This window comes from Xiphophorus couchianus, chromosome 21, assembly GCF_001444195.1.
Source record: "Xiphophorus couchianus chromosome 21, X_couchianus-1.0, whole genome shotgun sequence".
In the NCBI taxonomy this organism is placed as follows: Eukaryota; Metazoa; Chordata; class Actinopteri; order Cyprinodontiformes; family Poeciliidae; genus Xiphophorus; species Xiphophorus couchianus.
The window spans coordinates 4,621,878-4,647,767 of NC_040248.1; the positions used below are offsets into that span (position 1 = coordinate 4,621,878).

The following is a 25,890-nucleotide window of genomic DNA, read 5'->3' on the forward strand; positions in this document are numbered from 1 at the left end:
ATTTTTTTAATCGACATTTCTTCCTAAAAAAACGACAGGTCCCCATTTTGCTTCCAGTTTTTAATAAACTTCTCAATTTAACTGGTTTCTGTAATCCTCTAAGATGTTTTCTCCGCTTAATGCCAATAATTTGACCCACTTTAAACATCTTTTCCAAACAGAATGCATCTTTTAACATGGTTGCAAGGTTTCCTCCAGAAAATGTTCTAAACCCGGTGGTAGGCCGCCATTTTTTTTAGTTAAAAGATTTTTTAAAGTTGACAGGAAATTTGAAAATATCACTTTATAATTATGAGTTATTGGAAGATTAATACCTGCACACCAATGATAAAGTCTTTAAAAAGGGCAAATATAACAAATTAAAATAAATAATCCTTAGCCTGGTGGGGGCACAAGTAAAGCCTGGTGGCCCGCCAGGCTTATAATGTACTGGGGGAAACCCTGTGTTGTTTGGATCGTTGGATTGGTTGGGGTTAATCAGATTATTTCCCATATAACATTTGAAAAATGTCTTGTTATAATTGAAGCCAAAAAACTAAATGTTGAGTTATGACAGCATTTAGATTCCGTTTGGGATAAATAAAGAACTTCTGGTCTAAATTAAATTGAATTCAAATTGGTGGCACACCTTTCAGGTTTTCATGTGGCGTTCCAGTTACTTGTAAATTAGTTTTGTGTTATTTCAGTATATTTGCAGAAGAAACTTGACTAAAACACTTGGCAAGATTTTGTGTTTTTGCGGTGACATTGCGACTCGTTTTACTCACCTCACTTTCTCATTCTGAACTGTTTTCAGAACTTATTTACATTGTCGGCCATTGCCAAGAAAGCTACGAGTTGGTATGAGTGTATAAAAAAAGCAAGTTCTTAATACCTGACAGCTGAGAGCTCAGCAAAGTGCCGCAAGAGCAATAAAATATAACAAAGGACATATCTCATGGCACCAATAAAACCTAAAAAAGGCTGAGTGTTGTTGCGTCCAAGTCCGGCTGTGGCTCTGTCGATCATTGCTCTCTTCCTCTGGCCCCCGAGATGACCATTTAATTCAGCAACACCCACAGGCTGCTCCCCTCAGCTGTTACTCAAGCTGCCGTCATGGCACGATGTGAGGGTTTGGCTGCAAACACTCCCAAAGTCCTTTACTCTTCTGCTGGTGTGAAATGCTGCACAACTCTACTTCTAGCAGACAGATTGTACGTTTCAGCTCTTCCTCCACGGTCTCCAGGTTTATAACTTCAGGCGGTTAACAATTCGCCACTATTGCCAAGTTTTACAGTCACATAAACGGCTATAAAAATGGAGAAAAGGTGAATTATTGGCTTGAACGATAGAGGTGTTTTGGCTGCAGAAGTGAATATTAAGAGTCGCTTTTAAACCAAAGAGGACTTGAAGTTGAAAATAATTAAGAATGTACCCCGTTTTATGTAATTTATAGTCCTTTTCATGTTTCACCACAATCCTCAACGTGTTTTATTTGAGTTATCTGCTTTAGACGAATCCAAAAAGGTCTAAGTTTCAAACAGAATCAAAATGTTTGGTTTTCTTTACTGCTTTTAATGCAGTGATTGTTTACAAAAATCCACAGTAAGTCTCATCTACAGTTTGTCACAAGCAAAGTTGGAAATATTTGGAAAAATTCAAATTCACTGCAAGACTGACTGCTACCGGAGATCTGTCTGTCTCACAAAGACTGTTTGAAGACACTTGAATGATAAAAGTTAAATTTAGATATATAAAAGGACTTCTAGACTAAATTAAATTTAATTCAAATTGGTGCCACACCTTTTCAGCTTTTATGTGGCGTTCCAAACTTACTCTGCACTGGTTTATTATCCAAATCCCAATAAAATCCTTTGGAAATTGTTTTGAAAGTCATTGTTTAGTCAGCAGAACAAACACTTTAATTCAAAGTCTGTTGGTTTGGGGAGATTTGAGGCATAAACTTTTGATCTTACAATCTTTAAAAGCTGCAATAAATTGGTCTCAACTGTCTTGCCTCTGCAGATACATCACCTGCCCCTCCACCACTCTCACCTTCACACCCTCCACCTTGTTTTACTAATGAGTGTTAGAGCTCTGTTGATTACAGAAGAGCTGCTGCTATCTCCGGAGAGCTGCCCTCTCACTGTGTTCCCTCTAACTGGACCACAGGGCCTGAAAGCACACCATCAATCAGCCGGTATCAACAGGACCTCACGCAATCATCGGGTCTCTGGATGTTTTCAAATCCCGGTGTGTCGACATTTGTGCAAATAGACATCTGTGGATTCTACAACCTTAAGGTTGCTTTAAGGCAATTTTTCACTTTGTTGCAGGGTCATGCTGACACAAAAATCCACAGAAAGCAACAATTACTCTAACGACCCGCCGATGTCGCAGCAGCTCCGCCAGGTTCCTAATTTCCCCAGTAATTAGGAAAAAAGGTCACTTTATGCTTGTTTTAAAAGGCAATTTCAGCTTTTTGTCCAATATCTGCCAACATAAAAGGGTAATAAACCAATGCTGGGACTGTAACTGATGGTTTAGGATGCAATATTTAAAATTACAGTGTTAGAGTATTTATCAGTGAAGCCAGAGCAATAGTTGAGGATTAAATTAGATAAGTAAAACATGACTAAGCTCTTTTACCACTAAACAAAGAGTCTTTAATCTCAAATGTAGAAATTTTAGACAATTTATTGTATATAAATCAGATTTTTTAAAACAATAAAAATATTGTACTGGCTTTAAGACATGCTAGATAATGGAAAAAATATTTTGGAAAGGCTAGTCTTAAAGCACACTATTAGCCTAAATAACATTTATTATTTTACCTTTTTAATAACGATTGGTAATAAATGTAGGATCTGGTTTCCTATTTATTGCCATAACATTTCACAGTTTTCCAGACCTGATTTAAGACTTATCAGACAACGGCGTAATTGGATAAAAAAAAAAAGATAAAATAAAACATTGGTAAATCTAACATAAAAGCAGTATTACTATTGCATATCAACATCTGTCCAATTTTTTACATTTGAGATTCCCTAACAATTACTTTTCTGTAGTTTAGAAAATTAACTTGTAACAATAATAGCTCACTTTCTAAGTTAACCTGAAGAAAAGTTGTACAAAAATCAGAAGTTATATTCAATTTAATAATAAAGAGGCAGGCTCACAAATACGCTTATAAAAAATTTCTGAACTCCAGCTTTTACTTTATGTATTCGTCTTCAGTCAATTTAATAAATGAATTCTCACCTTACCCAGACATTTATAGCTTTTGAGTTTATGTTAGCGACGGGATTTGACACCTTTGTTCGTCACACACAGAAACTCATCTACCAGCTATGTGCCGCCACGACTTGCTCCACCACCCATTTGTTGAGACCGGGATGATATGAAATAAATTTTCCGGTTCGTCATAAAGCTACACTTACATTAATCATCTACTGCGCAGCCACCCGTAGTGTTCAGTCTATCCGCTTATCTGTTTTAAGGATGATTATTGGTCCCCAGAAAAACGACAAAAACCCGGACATTATCATCAATCACTAAAATCCTCCCAGGCCGACGTTATGCTGCTAACACTTAGTTTTCGTCAACAACTTAGGCGGAAGTGAGAACGCTGCGCAACACAAGAAACAACCCGGCCGGATGCGCTAAATAATAAAACAGAAATTAACGAAGCTTTGAGGCAGATACATTTTTCTAGAGGAATTTTAATAGTCGAAGTACTTGAGGAATCGTTTCAGCCCTACATCCAAGCAATAGAAAACATGGTAAACACCTGACATATCTAATTTTTTTAAATCAAGTGGACATGACGCTCCACAGTTTTTGCCTCTCTGAGTGGTGAGCCATATCAAAAAGCTATCAAATCAACCAATTTGGTCTTGATCGCCTTAATAGTTTAGAGTTAAACAAAAATGGAAATGCTTGATGAAAAGAAAGGAAACCATTTTCTGGCATATCTTAATCTTTTTCCTTTTTGTTGGAAATTAAGCTTAGGATGAAACTGGTGCCTTTTTAAGCAAAAAGAGATTGCAACCAGAAATTCTGGTTTAATCCTGACAAATAATGAAGTTTGAAATTCACCACTTCTCCGGCGTCCTGCAAATTCCCAGTCTATCACCCAGATCTGTAAAGTCTCGACGGCGTGCGCTGCATACACAAGAACAGATCGTTGGATCTCTGAGCTCCTCCGAGGGTGTGACTGACAGTTTGCTGCTACAGCTAAGCAGAGGAGGGCTGCCCACATGGCAGCAGAAAAAAATACAAATAAATAAATAAAAAACCCAAATGTCCCTGTCACCTTTTCTGTCATTCCTAGACATGTTCTGCACAGCTAGAGAAGCAGGTGACAGATTTCATCCAAAGCTGACAGATGACAGTAGAGCTGAGCAGAATTTGGAAGCATTATTTTTGCATGTTGACCTACAGACTTATGTGAATATGCATCAGCAGAGAAGCATGGTAATGCATTAGAATGCACAAATTTGACTTTTTGGCTCTTTTTGCACGCAAATGTTTAAGATAAGTTAGCATGAGGCAAAAACTTGTGTTATTTTTAAGATATTCTACTTTGAAGCACAACTCTTTTTCTAGATCATGAAGAGATAAAAGCGTATTTCCTGTGTGATTTGACTAAGTTTTGCAGGCTCAGGTTTCCCTGTGGAGAGGGCATTAACAGATGCTCCATAGAGACAGACTGATGAGGAATGAGTAAAAAGCAGAACAGAACCACAGCGCATCACAAAGACGTGCAACAGTGTTAAAAAGGCTCCAGCCTGCGAGGGAAACTCGGGTTAATTGAGTTCTATTGAAGGAAAAGCATATTTAGGATGTAATTAAAATGTGCTGCATTATCGTCAGTGGCAGTTTTGCAAGCCTGATTAAAGTTGGCTTCATTGGGATCGTTTGCGTGTTCAGCTGAGAGGTGATGGAAATACATTAGTCACTGAAAAAGCGTCAATGCATGGCAAAAGATAATGACAAAATAACCATTTTTATAGGAAAGTGTGGAAATTATTCAGTCGTGATGCACAACTCCGCAGACAGCAATTCCAAATTGCCTCTAACTGTAAATGCATATTATAAGCAGGGTAATTTTACAATTAACGACCATAAAGAGTAACATATAAATCCTACCAACAGTGCTGGGGGAACTCCTAAAAAAACCTGCGCAGGTAAATGTGCAGGGAGACAATAAATAAGCTTCTCTCTACCTGGTCTTGCTGTTGAGCCGCTTTCGACGGCGCATTGCCTTCCTTCGCCGTGGTCATGGTTCCCTACCGGGGGGTGACAAACTGTTGTTCCCTTCTCGGCCAAGAGCAGAGGGAAAAAATACCGGCAGAGAAAGGTTCAAGAAGAAAACAGTCTATTCGCGGAGCCTGCAGGGAGCCGGGCAGCGAGTCAAGGTGCGAAATGACAAAAAAAGAAAGAGGGAGAGCAAGAAAAAAAAAAAAAGAAGGAGGCAGGAAAGATTCAGTAGTCAGTGGAGAAAAAGGAGGAGAAAGAGAGGCAGAGAGAAGCCGCGCATCTCCGCTTTAAACGTTCATGCGGGACTCCGCGCGAGACTCGCGCGTGCACACGCCGGCGCCTCCGCACGTTGCGCACGCGCGCAGGCATGGCTCGCAAATCAGCAGAGGGGAGCCGAAGCTGAGTGAACAAACTCCACGCTAATCTACGTGTTTATGCTTTTAGTCTAGAAAATATTTATGACGTCCAGGGGCGAACCAAGATTGTTGGAGGTCCAAAGCACAACTTCCTTTGGGGCCCCTCTGCTAGCTAAGCACACTGCAACTACAGAATTACATCTAAATGTGTTTTCACACCTGATTGTCCAGAATTTTAACGTCTGCTATATTTTCAGCTTTCACAATGCACTGTGTTAAACGATCCAAAATATTTGAAAATGCTGTTCCCCTCCTCGCCTGTGGTGGCGCTGCACCAAGAACCACAGATGAAAACAGCAGGAAGAAACTTCCTTCTTCAAGGAATGTAAACAAAAATGGAATGACATCAGATTTTAGCCGTTGTAGGATTTCTCTTCTGTCTTTAGCACGTCATGGCAGTGCAATTATTCCAACAACGCTAAACATGCACATTTGTTTTGGTTGCATTTACCCAGAATGCTCTGCTCTAAAGTCCACTTCCTGTTTTTGGAGCGTTCACATAAAAATAATTAATTTCAACCAAACTGTGGCCTCAAGTTTGTAGTTTTTGGTACACAATTTCACATTCACACCTCCCCAAACGAACTACAATTTCTGGGCAAAAAAAGCTTCAGCCCAATTGAAGCCAACCAAACGGAGCTGATGTGAATGCACTCTGAATAAATCAGATTAGTGTCACTACCTTAGATCATTTCTGTTTCTCTTTCTGTTTATTTAGATGATCAAGCTGCTCAAAACAGTAACTGTAAAATACACAAAATCTTACCAAGTGGTTTTGCTCTGGTTTCTAGTGCACTTGAACTAAGACAAAACTGACTTTTCAGCAAGATATCTGAGCTTGTTTTAAATCAATAACTCTTTAGTATTGATTTAAAAGTACTAGTTCCACAACTAGTACTTTTGGTCTTTGCGCTAGACTATTTTGTTGTCAGCCATTTTGACTAACAGGATTTTAAAATAATTCTGTTTTTACCTCTCAATTTTCAAAATGCTAATAATACTCAACAGTATTTGATTTCTATCCATTTTAACAAATCAACCCCAAACAAGCTGAATGGTGCACAAGTACATTTATGCAATGAAATGTAAACTATTCCACTTTAATTGAAAATGATTCGAACGCTGTGGCCTGAACACACAGTCTCACTTTCTCAGGGAAACATGGTCGCATGTAATATTTGTAATTTTCTGAGGACTTTTTGGGCCATAAACTTCACAATCAACCAAATTTAAAGCTTGAAACATTTATCTTTTGATCTGAATTATGGATTGCAGTATTAACGATGCTGCATTCTACATCAAAAAGTTTCAGGGCAGTTAATTAAAACGTTCTGGGGATAAGGTTGACATGAACAACAAGAAAACAAAACAAAAAGAAGATCCTGAGCATGGCGAAGGATTCCGCACAAATAAATGTAGCTCCAGGTTATTTTTTGATTGTTTTTACAGTTTTCCTCCGGACATCCGACGTTCTCGATGGAAGAAGATTAGAGCCACTGAAGAAAACAAGAATCTCTACTTCTGAGTTTTTAACAAAATGTCTGAATTCTTACTTAAGGTTGAGAAATATCAAAACCTCAAAAATTTAAATTAAAGTCATAATTTTGAGAAGAAAATCAGAATTTCTTGTTCTATGTTTTCAATGGCCATCAATCTCTTCTGTATTCTTCAATTTACTTTGGAGATGCAACAGAAAACAAGTCTGAAAACAGCTAAATCGTTTCAGTAAGCACTTGTGGTAACACACTGGGCCTCTAACTAATTATTTCAATAATTCTTGGTTGCTCAGTCTGCATGAGATCACTAAAAAACATGAGCTTTCTTTGAAAATCGGGCTTATTTTCACCAAACACTCAGCTTGTATGTATATGGGGTTGAACCACAGCATAAATTGTCCTAGTTAGTTTGGACAGAGCCTTAATCAAACCCCAGCATGCTGGCTCAAATTCACTTCTGTAAATAATTGGAACCAAAAAGCAAAAACAAATCATGTGGAGGGAGTCGATGACTATTAAAAAGAAGGAGGCGGATTGAAACAAAGTTTAGGTAGTTATAAAATCTTGGCAGGAAGTAGAAAAAAAAATGTTAACACCAAATTAAATCTTAACAGCCTCCCATGTCGTCAGCATTTCCCCAATAAGGACCCCGCGTCTTTTTATTGCTCGTTCTATTAATTACATCTGCAGGAGGTGTTTTACAATCTCGGTTAAACACAGGGAGGAAATGACTTACTTTGATTTGTTCAGAGATGTACTTAGAGTTAATTAATACCCCAACTCTCCGGTAGGACTCCTGTGTACAGCAGATCTGCAGCTGAATGTACCGCGCTGTTAATTAAAGTCAGGTGGAGACTGGGCGAAGTCAATTACCTCAGAGTCCCGAAAGAATATCTGTTGTTTCATGTGACCAGCGGGGCCAAACATGCAAGAATTTAAAAATGAGCTGTTGTTGACAAAACAAGGTCTCAGCGGAAATCAAGCACTTTCAGTTACCCTTGGATGAGATGTTGTCAACTTGTGGAAAAACTGTCAAGCTACGTCACAGGTTACGTTCTTTCCTCATCGCGTGAACATTTTCCAGATGCCTTCTTCTCGGTTTAAAGGATAATAAAGGAGTAGCGACACAATAATTAGCTTCTTGGCATGTTTTTATCTCGGCACCTCTTTAAAAAATGCAGTCAAGCCTTACGAGTTCATCTTTAAGGTTCACATTCCAGGTGAATCAGCCGAGGGTTTGGGAGGTTTCATGTAAAATCACAACGGCCTGGCTAAAAATGATTTTACTGTGCAGTTCTGCAAACATTACAGAGCAAAACCAAGAATTTATCCCATGCAAAAACCTTTTGCCAAAAACTATGTTCTGATAATAGCAGTTAAAATTTTGATTGTAGATGCAGTATTTTTTTTTACCTTAAGCTGTTAAAGTATGGAACTCTTATTAAAATATAATATGTATTTTCTTTTGACATATTTGTTGAAACTGTCACCATGACAGTATGTTATGAAACAGATAATCTGGGGGAAAAAAATCAAGCTCAGCACTAACTAGAAGCAACCAATCAGAGCCAGGAGGCGGGTCTTAGTGCTGTCAATCACAATCTGATTTGGTGCTGCTCATCCCCCATTTTGATGCTACACCCAGCATAGCCTGTTGCGAATCGTCACGCTAGTTAGAGTAGCCACTGATGAGAAACAGTTTTCCTGTAACGATCATCTATTTCTCCACCATTAACACATTTAGCAGCGTGTATATAAGGTTGATTGACAGCGCTAAGACCCTCCTGTTGGCTCTGATTGGTTGTTGCCAAAACTTTCTCCAGCTGAACACAAACAAAACTGAAGTTATTATCTTTGGACCTATAGAGGAACGATCTAGAGTCAACGCACAGCTTCAGTCATTACAACTGAAAACCAGCGATCAGCCCGAAACCTGAGAGTAGTGATGAACTCTGACCTTAACCTCCAGAGCCACATAAAGACAGTCACAAAGTCAGCCTTCTATCACCTGAAGAACATTTCCAGGATTAAAGGACTAATGTCTCAGCCAGATCTAGAGAAACTCATCCATGCCTTCATCTTCAGTCGTATTGATCATTGCAACAGCGTCTTCACAGGTCTGTCCAACAAATCAATCAAACAGCTGCAGCTGATCCAGAATGCTGCTGCTGGCGTTCTCACTAAAACCAGGAAGATAGAGCACATAACACCAGTTTTAAAGTCCCTCCACTGGCTCCCTGTAGCTCAAAGAATAGACTTTAAAATACTGTTGTTAGTTTATAAATCACTGAACGGCTTAGCACCACAATACATTAAAGATCTGCTGTTGTTGTATGAACCTTCCAGAACCTCTCAGGTCTTCCGGTTCTGGTTCTGCTCTGCATCCCCAGAACCAGAACCAAACGAGGAGAAGCAGCTTTCAGCATCTATGCACCAAAAATTTGGAACAAACTTCCAGAAAACTGTAAAACAGCTGAAACACTGACTTCTTTTAAATCTCAACTAAAAACCCACCTGTTTAGAATTGTATTTGAAATGTAATCAATTACAAATTTAATGATAGAACTTGACTTAATGTTATGTTTTGATTGTTGATTCTATGTTGCATGACTCTGTGTTTTTGTGTTTGTTATGATGTGAAGCACTTTGAAATGCCTTGCTGCTGAAATGTGCTACACAAATAAATTTTAATTGATTGATTGATTTTTGGTGCATTTCTTCAGAGAGCAATAGTAGCTCAGGGAGGAGGTGAAGGAAATCAACCTTTTTACAGATTATGTCTCTCATAAAGTTTTATCTTTTCAAAAGTTGCAAACTGCAACTTTGCGTTCACAACAAAAATGGACAAACTGCATATCTTCCACTTATATCTCATCTGTTTCCTGGATATTTGTGCACCAAATGTGAGATTTTCCTTTGTGAACATTTTGTCCAGCAGTGGTTTTCATCCTGGAAGGTATAAGTGAAAATCCGAGCGGGCTTCTGTCTGCTCTTATGGATCCTTCAGCTCGCTCCATGTTGGAGAACACGCCTCTTTGAACCCAGACGGCTCATTAAAATGTCAGACCATGAACCGCTCTTTCTACACCAGACTCACTGAAACATCACTTTAGAAAGTTGGAACTCTTTCTGTTCCTCTAGTTTAACAGTTCATATTAAATATTGACGTTTTGGGAAAGGATTTGTCTCCACAACTTTCTTCTGGTTTTGTTTGTTAGTCATATAATTTTAGATCCTTACATTTTTATGCAGTTTTCAGAGAAGAGGTCCAAACCAACCTGTCCGTAGCTGGAAAATAATTGCACCCTAAAAACAACTGCTATCGAGATTTACTGAATACTGCAAATTAATTTAAGCCACATGTGTCAAACTCGAGGCCCGCTTAAATATAAATAAAATAAAAGCTTAAATATTTTGTTATAACTCAAATCAATGTAGTTTTTATCTGTTTACCGCCATATTACATCAGTCAGTCCCTCCAGTTTCTTGAGAATTATTGTGGAAATTCACACAAAATCAAAAAATCCCCACAAATTTTTATACTAATAATTGGGAGTTTATTGCAGATTTTTCTCAAAAATTGTCAAAAACTTTTTTACTTGTACTAAACAACTGCTTCAGCTTTAATTGATGTCAGATTATAGTCCATGATTTATACAGCGAGTAACAAAAAGTTGCGTTTACCGTCATAAATAAGCACAAATATCTCAAATATTTCAAAATTAGTACCATAAACACTTTGATTTTTATTGCAAAAAATCACAAGAAGAATCACAAAATCCTGGAAGAGCTGAAAAGATGTTCAATAATATTTAATTTGAAGAATTCAATGACAATTCAACAGATTTTATCAATACATTCTAGCACAAACGGCCCTCTAAAAGCTTTTATGATCTTGATTTGGCCCAAAACGAAAATGAGTTTGACACCCTGATTTCAGACGTCGACTTGCTGGTGGGATTTGGGTTGTTATCCGGCTGGATCACCAAAGTGAGCTTGCATCAAAGGTCATCAACTAGGACATCACACCAAACTATGTTTTGGTATTTTTCTGAAATATTAGTTTTACAACAGATGATCCAACTTTAGTTCATCACTCCACAGAATATTTTCCCCAAATCTTGGAGATTGTGATGTTTTCTAGAAACTGTGTGTCTTAAAAACTCGTTTGAGTTTTTAAGACACACAGTTGTCTTAAAAACAACTGTGTCTTAAGACACACTGTATTACAGTGTGTCTTAAAAACTCTTTTAAGACACAAATGTGAATACATTTGGGTAACCGGTGGAAACACTGCTGTTCTGAAACATGTTATCTCAATATTCGCAAAAATATCTACAGTTTTGCACACATTTGTAATGGAGGCGTGTCGTAAGTTTATCCTGGGATTTGTTCAATTGAGTGCAACTGATCGTTTCTTCCTGTGTTCGTTTGAGTCCTGAAGCCTTGGAAATGTCTTTGTAAGCCTTGATGTGTTGCTTTTTGAGTCCTTTAAGCCTACTTCATGTTGTGAGACAGGTACTACTCAGGTGATTTCTTGATTCTATCAACCTGGCATTTTGTCACGACTGGCTGTAGCTAACGTAAGGTTCCTAAATATGTGGTACTTCATGATTTAACAATTGGCGAGTAGTATTTTCTTTCCTTAATAAAAATTGCTTTGTGTATTGAGTCAAGTTATCTTTGTCTGATTGACTTTAATATCTTGTGAATGCAAGAAAAACCTTGGGGACATCAGATAAGACAAAAACAGTAACAATACAACAGAGATGCTAATATTACCATCCGGTCCAACAGTGTGTGAAAAGAAAAGGTAAAGGTAATTTTATTTATATAGCACCTTTTCAGCAATAAGGCAATACTAAGTGCTTTACAGGAATTAAAAGGAAATACAAACAAAATAAACCAAAGGAAAGAGCAAAAGAAAAAAAAAATCTAATGTTGATCTAAAGCAGTGGTTCCCAAAGTGTGGGGCGCGCCCCCTAGGGGAGGCACCATGCCATTGCAGGAGGGGCGCGGGAAGTGGTATGGATAAATGGAAAAAAAACAAAAAACAGTTACACAAAAGTGTTTCACTGTAAAGATGGTTTGTAGTGTGTTTTGTTGCAACCTGAAGTGTGAAATAAACATCAGTGGAGTTTGAAAACAAAATATGTGTTTAGGTTTATGTTTATGGTTGAACGATGTGTGTGCCCAGTTGATTTTTTTTTCTTTTTTGGGGGGAATTTTATTGTAATCCATAGGTGAAAATCTGTGGGAACCACTGATCTAAAGTATGTAAGCTAGGCGCTCCTGTTCAGGGTTGCCAAGTATCCTCTGGAAAAGTCTACTGAGAATAAATCAAAGTTCTGATGAATGAGGAGGAATAAAAGCAACCGAGTTGCAGAAACCTCTGCAACTCACTCCATGGTAAGGATGATGTATGAATCCAAAACGGCCCCTCAGCAGCCAATCAATCAGCTGCAAACTAATGACGGCCATTTTCAGCCCCTGCCCTTTGGCTCGTGACGAATGCGCCAGGACTGCGGCGGCCGGGCAAGACAATAAGCACCTCTCAGTGGTTTGTGTTGGAGTCAGTATACAAACTTCCCTGGACTGATGGTGACGGATGGAGAAGACGCGGCGGTGATGAATGCTGCCGGGTTGGCTCCGCTTAAACACACCATCCAGCAAAGTCAGGAATTAACTGCAGGATGGTGCCAAACCGCCCGGGCGAATGGAACCATTCGCTCCATCCTGCCTCATCATTCGCTCACCAACGGCATCCAGCTGCCAGACCTCCTGAACCGAAAGCCCTTTTTCCTAATTAGAGCTTCAATGCACTTAATAACTGTCGCTTTAATTTCCAAATAATGAACAATTATTCTTTGTTTGGCTTGGGCTGCAGCTCTGGAAGGAGGGGGGGGAACAGAAAAAGCGGGGTTGGTGCATTAATAGAGATGATTGGCGTTGCTTTAAGTGGCGTCTCCAATTAATCCTGCAGCATTCAAGTCTCATATGTGTACCTACGCTGCTTCAGTGCAGCCAAGAGTCCTAACTGACTCGCCGGATATCTGGTGTCTATTTTGTGATGTGAATGTAGTAAACGTCCAATCCGAGGGCGAAAGGGATCAAAAGAAAATGGATCAGGATAAAAAAAATCAGGAAAGAAAGTTTCAGAAAGGGAGGATGTCTGGATCTGAAAAGCCATCAAAAATGATTGCATGGGTTGGATTTTGGTAGCAAAAAGCCAAACTAAGATGAATAACATTTTGCATTGTGTTGTTTCCACAGGTATTCAAAGGTCACGCTCTTCTGTAAGCCCGTCCACAGGAAGGAAACATGCCCCAACTGATTGACAAAATAAAATAAAATATTTTTTTGGAGAAAAAAAAGAAAAAGTTACACTCTGCCAGAAAACGCTCTGCCACTGCATAAATTTGAAGCCATCTATCAGATTTATTTTATTCCTGCATCAATCCCTTCAACGCAACGAGTCCCCAGCGCTCTGGATAAAGGAGATGCGTAACGGATCGGCTCAGAAACAAAAGGTTTTTCTTCATGCCAAAACTTTTGGGGCTAAAACACGTTAAGAAAGCATGAATTTTTTTTCTTAAAGTATGATTTTTAAACTTGCATACAGCCAAAATAATCACTACACTGCGGTGAAACGACTACATTGGCTCTGACATTACCCCAGAGGTCTGTAAATGGCGTGTTCGGTTCTCTGTGCTTCAATTTTCTCCTTGTATTTGCTTGACGTATGATGGCAAGCATTAGAATATTGGAAGTAAGCAATTTCTTTTCCATCAGCTCCTGTTTGCTCTCTCCAAGCGAATAGCCTTCCTGCACACTGCGACATTTCCTGGCACCAACATCCAGACAGACGCGTAGTTTTCCTTGTCAGCATACAGCACTTTCTGCCAGGCATGACTGATACTTCACAGCTGAGTGGTGTGAAGTATCAACAGAGTCATGCCTCTGTTTCGGGGAATAGGCCAAGGTGCACAGCTGTGTCGGTGAAGCAGAAACGAGCAGAAATGTCTTTTCAGGATGGGAAAATAAGACCTGAGGATGGATTCACCAAGATGCATACTTGCTCGAGTTTTTTAGCACCTGCTAGCTACTCCATCTTGGAATTGCAGCGCAAAAAGAGTGCAGAATGTTTTTGCAAACACAAATATCACTCATGAAAACGGATTCACATGGACGGTGATATGGAGTAGAACAGAAATATCCTTTATTGTCCCACAACGGAGAAAAGCAGAGTGACAGGCAGCAACAACAAATAGACTCACACAGAGATGGAATAGAAAATTATGTGAAAAAATAATAAAAATACTGTACATTCAACATAAATACTATAATATTTACATTTACTGAGGATTTTTTGAATGGCAATATTTACAGGTGCGACAACAGTTTCATCATTAATTGAAATTGTAATAATTTATGACGATAAGAAATCTTTCACGATAAATGATACGATCTTGCAACAGACTTTAGAGTATCTAAAATCTTACATTATGTGAGTCTAAATGTCTACAAGTTTATTTTCTGCAAAATCGTTACAGTTTGTTTGTTTGTTGTGCTGCTGTTTTGTTTCTAGTGCGTATTTTGGGATCAAGAGTGTAAAGTATGCTACTTTAACGATGATGTCTTCTTTTTCTCCTTCCCCCTGCTAAATCATCTAGAAACTAAAGCGTAACACCAACCTACACAGTTTGTGAGCGCCCCCATGTGGTCAGACTCTTTTATAGCTGAATTACTTAATTATATTCTTTTCAAACCAGATTAGTGGACTTTTCATCAGTGTAATCCTCTAGATTCATTTGGTACAGTTGGCGTCTCAAAGTTTTTCAAAATGTTGTTTAAAATCTGTGGTCAAACTTAATATTCGATCGGAAAATATATAAGAAGACGACTTTAAAAACAATTTAAACAAATATATTATGTGTCCACACTGCAGAAAAGGAATCGTGTGACAGAGGTTTGGCAATAAATAAATATTTTATGTAGTTTGAGTATTACAAAAAGCTCTGGTTTTGAAGAATCTCACACTTATTTTTTGCTCTGATTCAGATTTTTATTCCCTAATTGGATTTATAAAGCCTAAAAGAAATGGTGTCAGCAGAACACATCTCAATCTTTGCGATTGAGATGTGTTCTGTGTAAAATATGAACATTGTTAAACAACATAGACAAATGCTTTGTAATAAAAGCCATGTGTTTCTTGGGTCTGAACAGTATTATCTCTGCAGAGCTTTTGGGAACATAAACATTGCCTGGAGCGAAAATAAAACGAGCATCTTGGAGGTTTGGCATGCTCGATTCTGCAACTCTCCTTCACTGCAATTTGCAGCAGCAAGTTACTTCTTTCTCACTTTTTGGCTAGGATTTAGTGAAGTATGTACTTTGTTTTTCAAGTTAAGTGGACAATCTTGGTTTTTTTTCTCTCTTTTCCAGCCTCCTTTTCTTTTGTTGGATTTAAGTTTTGGGTCCTGGTGGAATAAAAAGAGCTGGAGCCTTCACCTAAAAGAAAATAGTTTGTAAAGTCCTCTGCTTCAGCGCGTCCTTCACTGAATTCACCGCCTGTGGTGCAGAATTTAATTCATCAACTAACTGATTACATACAACCTTCATCTCTACCTTTAAACCAGTGGTTCCCAAAGATTTTCTTCTGGGCCCCCCTATGGATTACAATAAAATCCCCACCAAAAAATAAAAATAAAAACAATATACTGCAGGAATGTAGAACATTTATTGATCTTTTGTGAAGTCTAATTTGGATTCTTTTGTGTGTGGGTTTCTTTTATTAACTGATAACTGCAGAAGCAACACTCCAGGCTGATTGAGAAACATCTCGGAAATCATCCACTGTGGCATCCTGCTTTCTGCATCAAACGCCAGTTGGCGTTCTTTTACCTCACGAATGAAGGGACTCGATGGAAATGGTTTTGAAACCACAGTTATTCTCCTGCTACTCTCCAATTATGCAGTAATTGGAGTCATTACTGCCGTTAATTTTGTGCTCTCGTTCTGTTTTAAAAAAAATAAAAAGTACTCTTGGCTCGGCGCTTTGGCATTTAGCTGCAACTCCATTCTGGACGGCGCTGTGGTTGACATTAACTCTGTTCCCTTTGCTTTTCCTCCTGGATTTGTTCTTCTGTGTTTAGCTAACTGGACAGAATCGTTAAGCGAGCTACTGCTGCCATTACTTGTGTGTCCTTTAACTATTTTAACCTAGAAAGCAAATATTCACCATTTGATTTTCCTTCCTGATGTGAATTAAATCTGAATTTAACTGAATAACGGTTGGATATTTGCTGTGTATCAGTTGCACTTTAAAGAAAACAAATGTAAAATACAGAAAAACAATAAACAAAAACCTTCGATGGAGCTTCTGGAAATCATGAAAACAGAAAAATAAAGCACAAGTTGAGGGCAACAGTTGCAGGTGGCGGCCAATACTCCAAGGAAGCAAAGCATTTCCACCCTGTGTTATTCAGGCGCAACAATGCTGCTGAATAAATCATAAATGCAAATACTGTGACATTCTGGATCTTCTGTGCAGCTTTGTTAGTAGTTCTTACTGCTAAACTCTGCTGCTCAAATGCATTTTCCTTACAAATGTGGGGTTGTTTAAGGGGAAATAAACTAAACTACTGCAGTGATATAAAATATGCAATCAGAATGCATCGTTACAAAACAGGCAGAACTGACCACAACTTCTTAGTCGATCATCCTCTAAAAACATTTATAACTACCTACTTAAAAAGTTCACAGCCCAAATATACCTTAATATGCATTAGTATGGAAAATGGAAACTATATTCAGGCTAATATGGATGGTCCTCCAAATTCAATCAACTTACTTTATTTTGGTAAATTGTCAACATTTAACACAGGAGACAAAAAAAACAACAATAAACAAACCCATAATTTACCAAAAAAGGAATAGGCTGAAGCCAAAGCTTATACTTGCCTACCCTATTTATATTCTTAGCATCCTACCAAGATATCTTCACAATACATATATACATCTACATAACAGAGTAAGATTTTACCATTTTACATTTTAAGGCTCTTTTAAAGCTCACCAAGAAAGGACATCATTTTAAATCCTCATTCAAATTTCCACCCTTGATTATACAGCCAATCAGTATCAAGGAAAATAAATGTCGTTCCCTGATTGGCTGCCTTGTAGTTATGTAGCTTTGGGTTTAGGTATTTCAGCGCCTCAAGCTGCATTTTTTTATTATTATTTATTTTTAGGATTTTGTTGGCTCTAGTGGCCTTTATTTGAAAGTAATCCAACAGGACAGAGGGTAATGAGAGAGAGGGAAGACAAGCGCCAAATGTCGCCAGGCCAGGAATCGAACCTGTGACTACCGCCACGAGGACTAAGGCCTCAATACATGGGTGGTGCTTTGCCCCTGTGCCGCCACAGCACCCACTCAAGCTGCATTTTTATCAAATATTTGGAAATATTCTATGAAAAAAACTCATAGACAATCTGCGTTGCTCATTTTAGAAGTTATTTAGTTTGTTAAAATAGTAGCTATGCCACTTGCTGGCACAAATAGATAACTGTAATTGTCAAAAATCTGACATTTGTTCCCGACATGTTGCACTTTGGGCTCCTGTGTTTGTTAATTTGGTGCTAAAACTAAGTTTTCTGTTTGGTTTGCCAACTACCTAAATTATACACTAAATTATTTGTATTATTTTGAGTTCGGACTCAGTTTGCATGGCGTACAGTTTCGGCTCCTCTCTCCAACACTTTGCTTTTATTCTCACCTTGCGTCTAATGAAATGGTCTTAAAAACACACAGACGTCATCTCGTTTTAAAAAGGGGCTCCATTGTCATGACAACAGCTGCTTTGTGCTAAAAATAAAAAGAAAAGAAAGAAAATAAATTGGATTTTCTCAGGATTCATACTTTTTACTTTGCATCTCATAATGCGCCTCGAAAACTGATCCCACTGTGAATAGCTACTTGAAATTATCTTCAAGCGCATCTGAGGGAGAAAGCAGAAACATTTCAGCGATGAGGCGACGGGCCTAAAGTGCAGCACTAACCCGCTTTTTGTCATTTCCACACAGCCTAATCAAAGAAGCTGTGATTAATGGCATCTCACGCGCTCTTTGAGGAGATGACAAGCGGCGGATGCGGCTGAACGTCACCTCTTCAAGGCCCGACACTTCCTGCTACAAGACGAATAATAACACGCTTTCCACACAGCAGCACCTGCTCACGCAGCCAAACCCCCCACCGCCGCCTGAAAGGCCGGCAGATGACTAACACGTCTCAGCAACCAGGCAGGAGGACAGCTCCCAGTACTGATCCGGGCACCATTAAGAGCCAGGCTGAGCTGAAATGGATTTCAGCGGCGCTAAATGGACAGCTCCAGCAGAGTATTTCACTGCCACGTCCGCGACTCCTTTCACGGGGAGAAGTGGGACCCTGGAGAGAAAATCGCCGCCACAATGCACTTCTTCCACTGCAGGAGGCGGTCGGAGCAGAAAGCCGAGAGGAAATGATCCCGAATGGGCCTCAAATGTCATCAGGCTCCTGTCATTATTTTAAATTGGTGTGAAGGGTGAGGACTGGGGCCTGTATGCCGGTTTCTATATAATAACATTATTATTTGGAATTGCCATATTGAAGAACTACCCTGTATTTGACAGGGGGGAAGTTTGTTTAAAGCAGAAAGAGTGGCAGAGTTGGGTAAAGAATGAACATGTGGGTTTGACATGTTTAAACTAAACTATAAGAATAAAGTTAGGGACCGCTCCAGTTTTTTAAATTTCCAATACCGATATCTTGCTGATACCGATTTGATACAGAAAATCGGTGCTTAGAAGTTTTTGTTTTTCCCCCCCAAAAAATGTACTAAATTACAAATTTATTTGATAACTGCACCAGTACAGCACATTTAATTAGCTTCCAAAGCTTGGTCAAACATGCGAAAAAATAAACTACAACAAACTTTCTTTCAAATAGTTTGGAGTTAGGAATTAAAATAAACTATAAAGCATGACATTACTCAAAGCACAAAAATAGAACTAGACTAAATAGATCTTTGGGCACCGATGTCGTTCCACGAGCAAATGAAGGAAATGACATGAAAATATCTTAAGACATTGAAGGCAACTTCCTGTTTCACAAAATGTGAACAAAATGGAGTAACGTTTTAGCAGCTGTAGGATTTCTCCTTTGTGTTTGGTAAAAGAACTTGAGCCATTTCTCCTGTTGGCAAAAGAAACGCTCGGGTTTGTTTTGGTTGTATTTACCCAGAATGCCCTGCACTACAGACCCTTTGCACGTCACTTTTTTTTGAAACTCGGCCCGCTCTGCCATGACGGACGTCAGAACAACCAATGCGCTCCTTTAAAGCCTGTCTAAAAACGCACATCTGTAACATAAAACTGTTTCTATTCAGTTGATTTCACTTTAAAAATTGTTATAGGAAACTCCGCGGTCGGCTGCACAAACAGACAAAGATAGAAACCAAACTTGTCATTTTACTGTATAACTTTAAATGAGGAAAGATACAGTGGTGCTGGATTTCAGCCGTCAATAATAATGACTGGCAGCCCTCAGTGTAACCACAGATTTGCAGTGAACACTTTTTACAAGGTAAGAAGACTGACATTCATTTACTTTATAAGTAAGTGTGATTAGAAAAATATCAAATATTATGGAGAAGGTGTGTCTAAACCGTTAGTAACCATGGAGACAGTGCCCTACCGTCATGTAGCCTAGCATGTATGGAAAAAAACTGGTTAGCATCTCGCCTTCTGTACGTTTTTAATTTTGCTCCGGTTTAAGGAAAAACATAGTTTATGACATAATGACATAAATCATGTGGTGTGAATTCAGGTAAAGTCGTTAATTTAATCAAAATGTCAGGAGGGAAGAGGTACGGGTCGGTTTCTAAGCTAGCTGTTTCCAACTGTTTTAAATACCGCCGTCTTTGAGCCCCAACCACAGACAAATTAGCTCGACTCGAACAAATAGAAGCCACGAATAAACTGGAAAAAAATAATTTGGAAAACTATTTCTGTCACTCTGTTCAATACTCCCGTCCCTCACTTCCAACGTCCGTCATGGCGCCTTGAATGATTAATTAGCTGTAAAGAGTCTATAATTTGCTTCCTCCATTCCACTAGGATCCACGTGCATCCAGAGTGATTCTAGGACAAACCAAAACAACTAAATGCAGAAAAATGCCACTAAGTGCCACTTTTAGATGGATATCTGGGTTCAATCAGGGACACATTTATAAGTTTCAGCCCTCAGACCCTGAATGCTGTAGATAAGTGGTCAGACTCCTGCAGCAGAGTTTATCCTGTTCTCTGCATGTAAAACATGATACAAAAAAAGAGATGACATTTCTAATTTGTTTTATCTGAACATCCACCATGTGAGAGTTACCAAAACATTGCAGATGTTTTCTTTAATTTAAATGGTTGGAATATTTTTCCAATGGCATTCTGAATAAGCCAATGGTAAAATTTTCAATCACAATTTCAGAGTTGTTTTTATTTTTCAACCACAAAGAGCAAGAACACCAATCAAAAACTTTGTTTTGAAGACATTTTCCCAGAATGTTACTAAGGCAACCGAACTAGTCCATTTAAGGTCACTCTCTTTTGTTCAATTTGGAGATGTGGGCAGGAAATAATTCAGTTGTTATTCGATTGCAATGAAGGAAATTCAAAACTGGAGACTCACAGTGGCGATTACTCCTTCAGATCAGGTCAAACGTTCCTGCATATTTCATTCTGACTTATAAACCTTATTAAACAAAGATATTTCCAGAATACGACCGTTTTCTCTCCCAAACCAATTCAGAGACTTGACTGCACACTTTCGTAACTTTCAGTTTAGATTAGTGTGGCTGCTCTGCAGACGAAGAGCAGAAAATGAGAAATATTTGCATCATACAGTTTTATGATGGCTACATTAAAAAACACAGTTATTATAAATAAACTCAGTTAGAAAAGAGTTAACTTGAGACACATTTTAACAATTCTAATAGTTCTTTTTTATTTTATCTATTTTTTAAATTATTTCTAAGATTGAATTATTAATGCACAAATCTTCATATTTATTTTTTATTTATTAAATTTATGTCATGAATAACTAAGTGCCTATTGCATAATTTATTTATAAAACATTCATATTTAACTTTTATCTACTTAATAGATACATCATCATATTTATGCATTTCTTTAATTATTTTATGAACACATATTAAATAAATCAACTTAAATTAAATAAATCCACATGTCTGTCATAACAAAATATGAAAACATGAAAAATATTTCCATATATGTTTGTCATTAATGAAAATATGTATATTTAATCTACATATTTTTACTAATAAAAATTTTTATGAATATTTTTTTATTTATTTTATAAAAAATATGTGTCATGTTTATTATAGTATGAAATATTTTCATAAAATATAAAGTTGTATTAAATGCAACTTAGTTTTTATTCCAAGATTATTTGTTGATTGTTCAGATCTAAATTTATAAAATAATACATCTTCATAGAAATAAAATGTATTTATTTCCATGAATATTAAACAAATGCACCTTCATTTATATTATGAAGACTTATTTACTCATTAACAGAAATACACAAATCATCCTAGGATATTTATTTACGTATGAATGTGACTTTTCTGACCAGTAATATCACCTGGTCGTCTCTTTAAAAACATTTTGTACTTTGACTGGATACATACAGACCTAACTGCAGTTCAAATGCAACAAAAACATAAAAATCCAAACAACCATTAAACCTGCTGGTCTTTGCAGCTAAACAACAGAAAAATGTGCCATGCCAGTGCTTTTTGAAACGACAGTGACAAATGTTTTCACTTTCAAAAATAGCCGCAAAGTGTGAGGTGGCTGCAGCGGTGTCTGACGGAGTAAATCACAGAACTTGTGAGGACATTTTATTTTCATTTTGTTAAAATTAAGCTTTCTCCCAGCATACACAAAGCTCGTTTTTGAAGGTCGACTGTGGAAAAGCCAGTTTTTACAGTTTAAATAGGGCTGCGGGTCGCTGTAAAAGCTTGCAAGGAGGACCTGAAGCGTACCCTTCCTAATCTGTTACAATTAATCACGGCTTCATGTTAGGGATCGTTACCTTTTATGGCTGGAAAGCAATGGGCAAAGACGCAGCGTATCCTCACTGTTCTGGATTATTTACATCACTATTAGAAACTTTCTCAACATTCTGGCATTAAAGCGATAAAAGGAATAACTGCTTCACTCTATGAGCTCTTTTGGAGCATATTTTGTAAATTTAAAGACAAACACACCAATCTGGGAATGCATTTGTATGATGCGCTGCGCTGGTTTTGCCTGCGTTGCTCCCCCAGCCTCTTGACCGTGATGAATCGCATGCAGAGCGAACATTTGTCACAGTGGGCCACATGTCCTTTCATCACACCAGGTCTCCCCCTCTCTCTTCGTCTCACTCTGCCTCTCACCTCTCATTCCTTCAACCTCCGTGGTAGTTTCATTTCCCAGAAAGAAAAAAAAAAGCTTTGTTGTGAATTTATCACCATGCTAGCCTCTGAGCTGCATTAGCTACGCCCTAAGGCTTCCCATAGGGACCGGCGGCGCATGGTGAAGCCGAGGTAGACGCTGAGCTCTCTAACCTGACTAAATGGAGAGCAGAAGGACATGGAGGGATAATTTCCACTACAGGAAAAGCCTCTAACTGAATAAACATGCGGCATGGTGGAGTGAAAGAGTCCCCCAATGTTACACACTGCTCAAACTAGTTAGATTTTATGCGACAGAAGAAAAAGTAGAGTTTCATTCTGAAGCAGAAGGAAAATGATTCATGTTTGTTCACATCACCATCATTTAGTGTGATTCAATAGGACTAAAGTTCCTTTGCCTTGAAAGTCCGGTTCGTTTTGTGAGGTGAGACTGCGTAATCGACCAAAAAAGCTAAATCTGGTCTGGCTAAAAACCTCAGCCTCTGTTTGGTTGAAGTGAACTCTGGTGCGGTTTGAATGCATATGTGGATGCAAGTGGACCAGAGACCGCTCCAAAAGCAGAAAGTGGAATACAGTGCACTTTCGGCTAGTGCAAGTAGGAGAAATGGATTTGTGGTCTTTTACCAAAGACGAAAGACAAATCGTATAACCGCTAACATCTTATGCTACTATGGGGGAATTTTTCTGCCATTTGGAGAGCACTCATTTTCAGTCTGAAAGCAGTAATTAATGTCTTTCTTCTCAAAACTTGGAGTGCTTGTACCCAATTCACAACAATTTTTTCAAAAGGTTTGTTTTGTTTGACAGTGTAATTTGAAGGTGTACCCTACCAGCGGAAAATTTGACAAATGTCGTAACTGTGGTCCTCAGTTGAATTGACTCTATTGGACCATCAGGTATGAAAACACGCTAAAAATCTTAAAAGTGTGGCATACATTTAGGGGAGAATCTGCAAAAAATTGGTTACAGCAGAAAGTTGAATGGGACACAGGAAACATGTCGACTTTGGTCGAATGAGACCAAATTTTTAATAATTGAAACCTAAAATATGCATTAATACACACAATGGAATATAAAACAAACCAAAGGTTTAGGTTTTGGTTTCTGTAGTTACAAAATTAGACACCGTTTCCTGGAAATAACTCCAATTACTTGCAGCCGAGGAAAAAATCTTTAAAACGGAAGCTTGCATCATTTCCATCTGCGTTCCAAGAAAACAAAGCAAATTTGATAAACTTTCCCTTTTTACTTTGAAGATGAAACAAATTGCCCCAAATCACGATCTTATTGGAGAGGTAATTATACGAATAAAAGTCCTCCAGAAATTCAGCTTGAACCTGTGGAGATTTTCTTTGTATGAGGAAGATTTGAAGGTGAAATATTAAATATCTGAAATATGAACGGTGTGATTGCCAGGAGGAGGGCGCTCCCTTGAAGGAGGCAATAAAACAACTCATTAAAACTTCTCGTCTGCTAAGACAGAAGATAAGAAACTGGAAGAGGTGGAGGTGGTGAGAGAGGGTAGATTCTAACAAAGAAAACCCAAACAGGCTCTGAAACCCACCATTTTTATCAGGCTTTTCAGATTCAATGTCAAACCTACTCTGCATATCAGTAATAACTGGGTTTTTAATAACAAGGAGTGCCTGAAAAAAGTCGATAATAGATTACAGACGACGAAGACTCGCTGTGTACAGGCACATTCAGGATGACACTTCTTAAATGGAGCAATCAGCGCAGAAGATGTCGAGCAGCACAATTATTGACCTTGAACTGAATACCAGCGAAGATGAATGGACGCAGACAGAATTACTGAAAACCAATTTCTGGTTTGATAAAACACTTAACATGTAGCGAGTTTATGGTGTTACATTAAAAGCTTCTTTTTTCTGAACTACAACAGGAGTCTCTTACAACTCTGGGTAGAAAGATGCTTTTTTCTTTGGTTACAAAGAGATTTAGAAAACACTTTCTGAAACTCAAAGTTTTGGGTTCTCTCCACTTCAATGGTCCGTGATGTCGTCAAATTACTTCAAGTTATACTTTTTTTTTTTTTTTCCTCCGAAGAGTTTTTTGCGGCGCTAGTGGCTCGTATTTTTTCTACAGTAGGCAAACAGGAAGGAGGGTGAGGAGAGGGGGGAAGACATGTGGCAAAGGTCGTCAGGACCGGGAGTTGAACCCGCGACGTCCGCGTCGAGGACTAAGGCCTCCAAACGTGGGGCGTGCTAACCCCCTGCGCCACCACAGCACGCCAAAGTTGGACATTTTTAATATATTCCCAAACCTTTTAGATCGGAAACCAAACAATATAATATTTTATCAAAATAAAATTAATCTATTGACTCAGTAGAGTGCTGCATCATGACAAATATATATTTTCTTTACTTTTTATATATGCACACATTATCTTGTACTTGATTGTAGGGGTAGATTATATGATTTTTTTTACTTCCAATTACTTCTTTTCATTCAAAACTTTTGTTAATGTTAAAGTTGTAAGTGAATGAAATGAACAACAGATTGGCTTCTGTGGTAGAGATAAGGCGGTTTCTGCTATTCATACTAAGGTTTATTTGGTGCTTAAACTATTATAATAAAGAGTTTTTAGAGCAGTCTCAAATATGTGAGGATTTTAGTTACGTGTTCTTAGATAATGAGATTTCAGTCTGATCAGTTCTGCCTATTTTGAGTTCCTTTTAGATTGAGATGTTTTAGGGCGTCTTGTCACTTTAAATTCAAATAAGCTGGCCACGCCCCCCCAATCCAACTTTTACACTCGCACATGAAAATGGCCGCAAACAGATGCACAACTATACAATCATATATCTTTGAAAAACAGAAGTGGAGCCTCCTGCACAACCAATAAGAATACAGTGAGCGGTTTATGGATAGTAATACAACAACAAAACACTTGTCTTTTCCAGCAGCCATTGTACAGCGCATACAGCGGTAAAACCAGCTGACCAAACATGCGGGAGCTCAGCTTGTGTTGCTGGGTGATGGGCTAGGTTTGGCTAGGGTTGCTAGGTAACAGGTAGCGCCTGCTGATTTGAGACATTACATTTTGGAGGTTTTTGAAACGGCTCATTTTCCAGACACCAAAACACATTAACCTATAGCCAAAAACCAGTCGGGTATTTTTTTTTTAGAAGCAGGAGAAACTCAAATGGAAATATAAAAGCATGCAAAATGGGAATTCTTTCACAAATACAATTAAAATACTAA

General features: G+C 38.3%; 1 protein-coding gene across 4 annotated transcripts in view; it reads right to left on the reverse strand.

The window, feature by feature from the left end:
• Window positions 1-25,890, reverse strand: part of LOC114136861 (dipeptidyl aminopeptidase-like protein 6) — a 266,529-nt gene that overhangs the window by 115,780 nt on the left and 124,859 nt on the right. The window contains exon 1 of one of the 4 annotated variants that reach the window (XM_028005228.1): window positions 5,208-5,562. The exons of the other annotated variants lie outside the window; for them this stretch is intronic. Within the exon in view, the coding sequence (XP_027861029.1) occupies window positions 5,208-5,264 (57 nt within the window). The 5' untranslated portion in view covers window positions 5,265-5,562. Of the gene's footprint in view, window positions 1-5,207; window positions 5,563-25,890 lie in introns of those variants that run through there. 4 annotated transcript variants of the gene reach the window in all.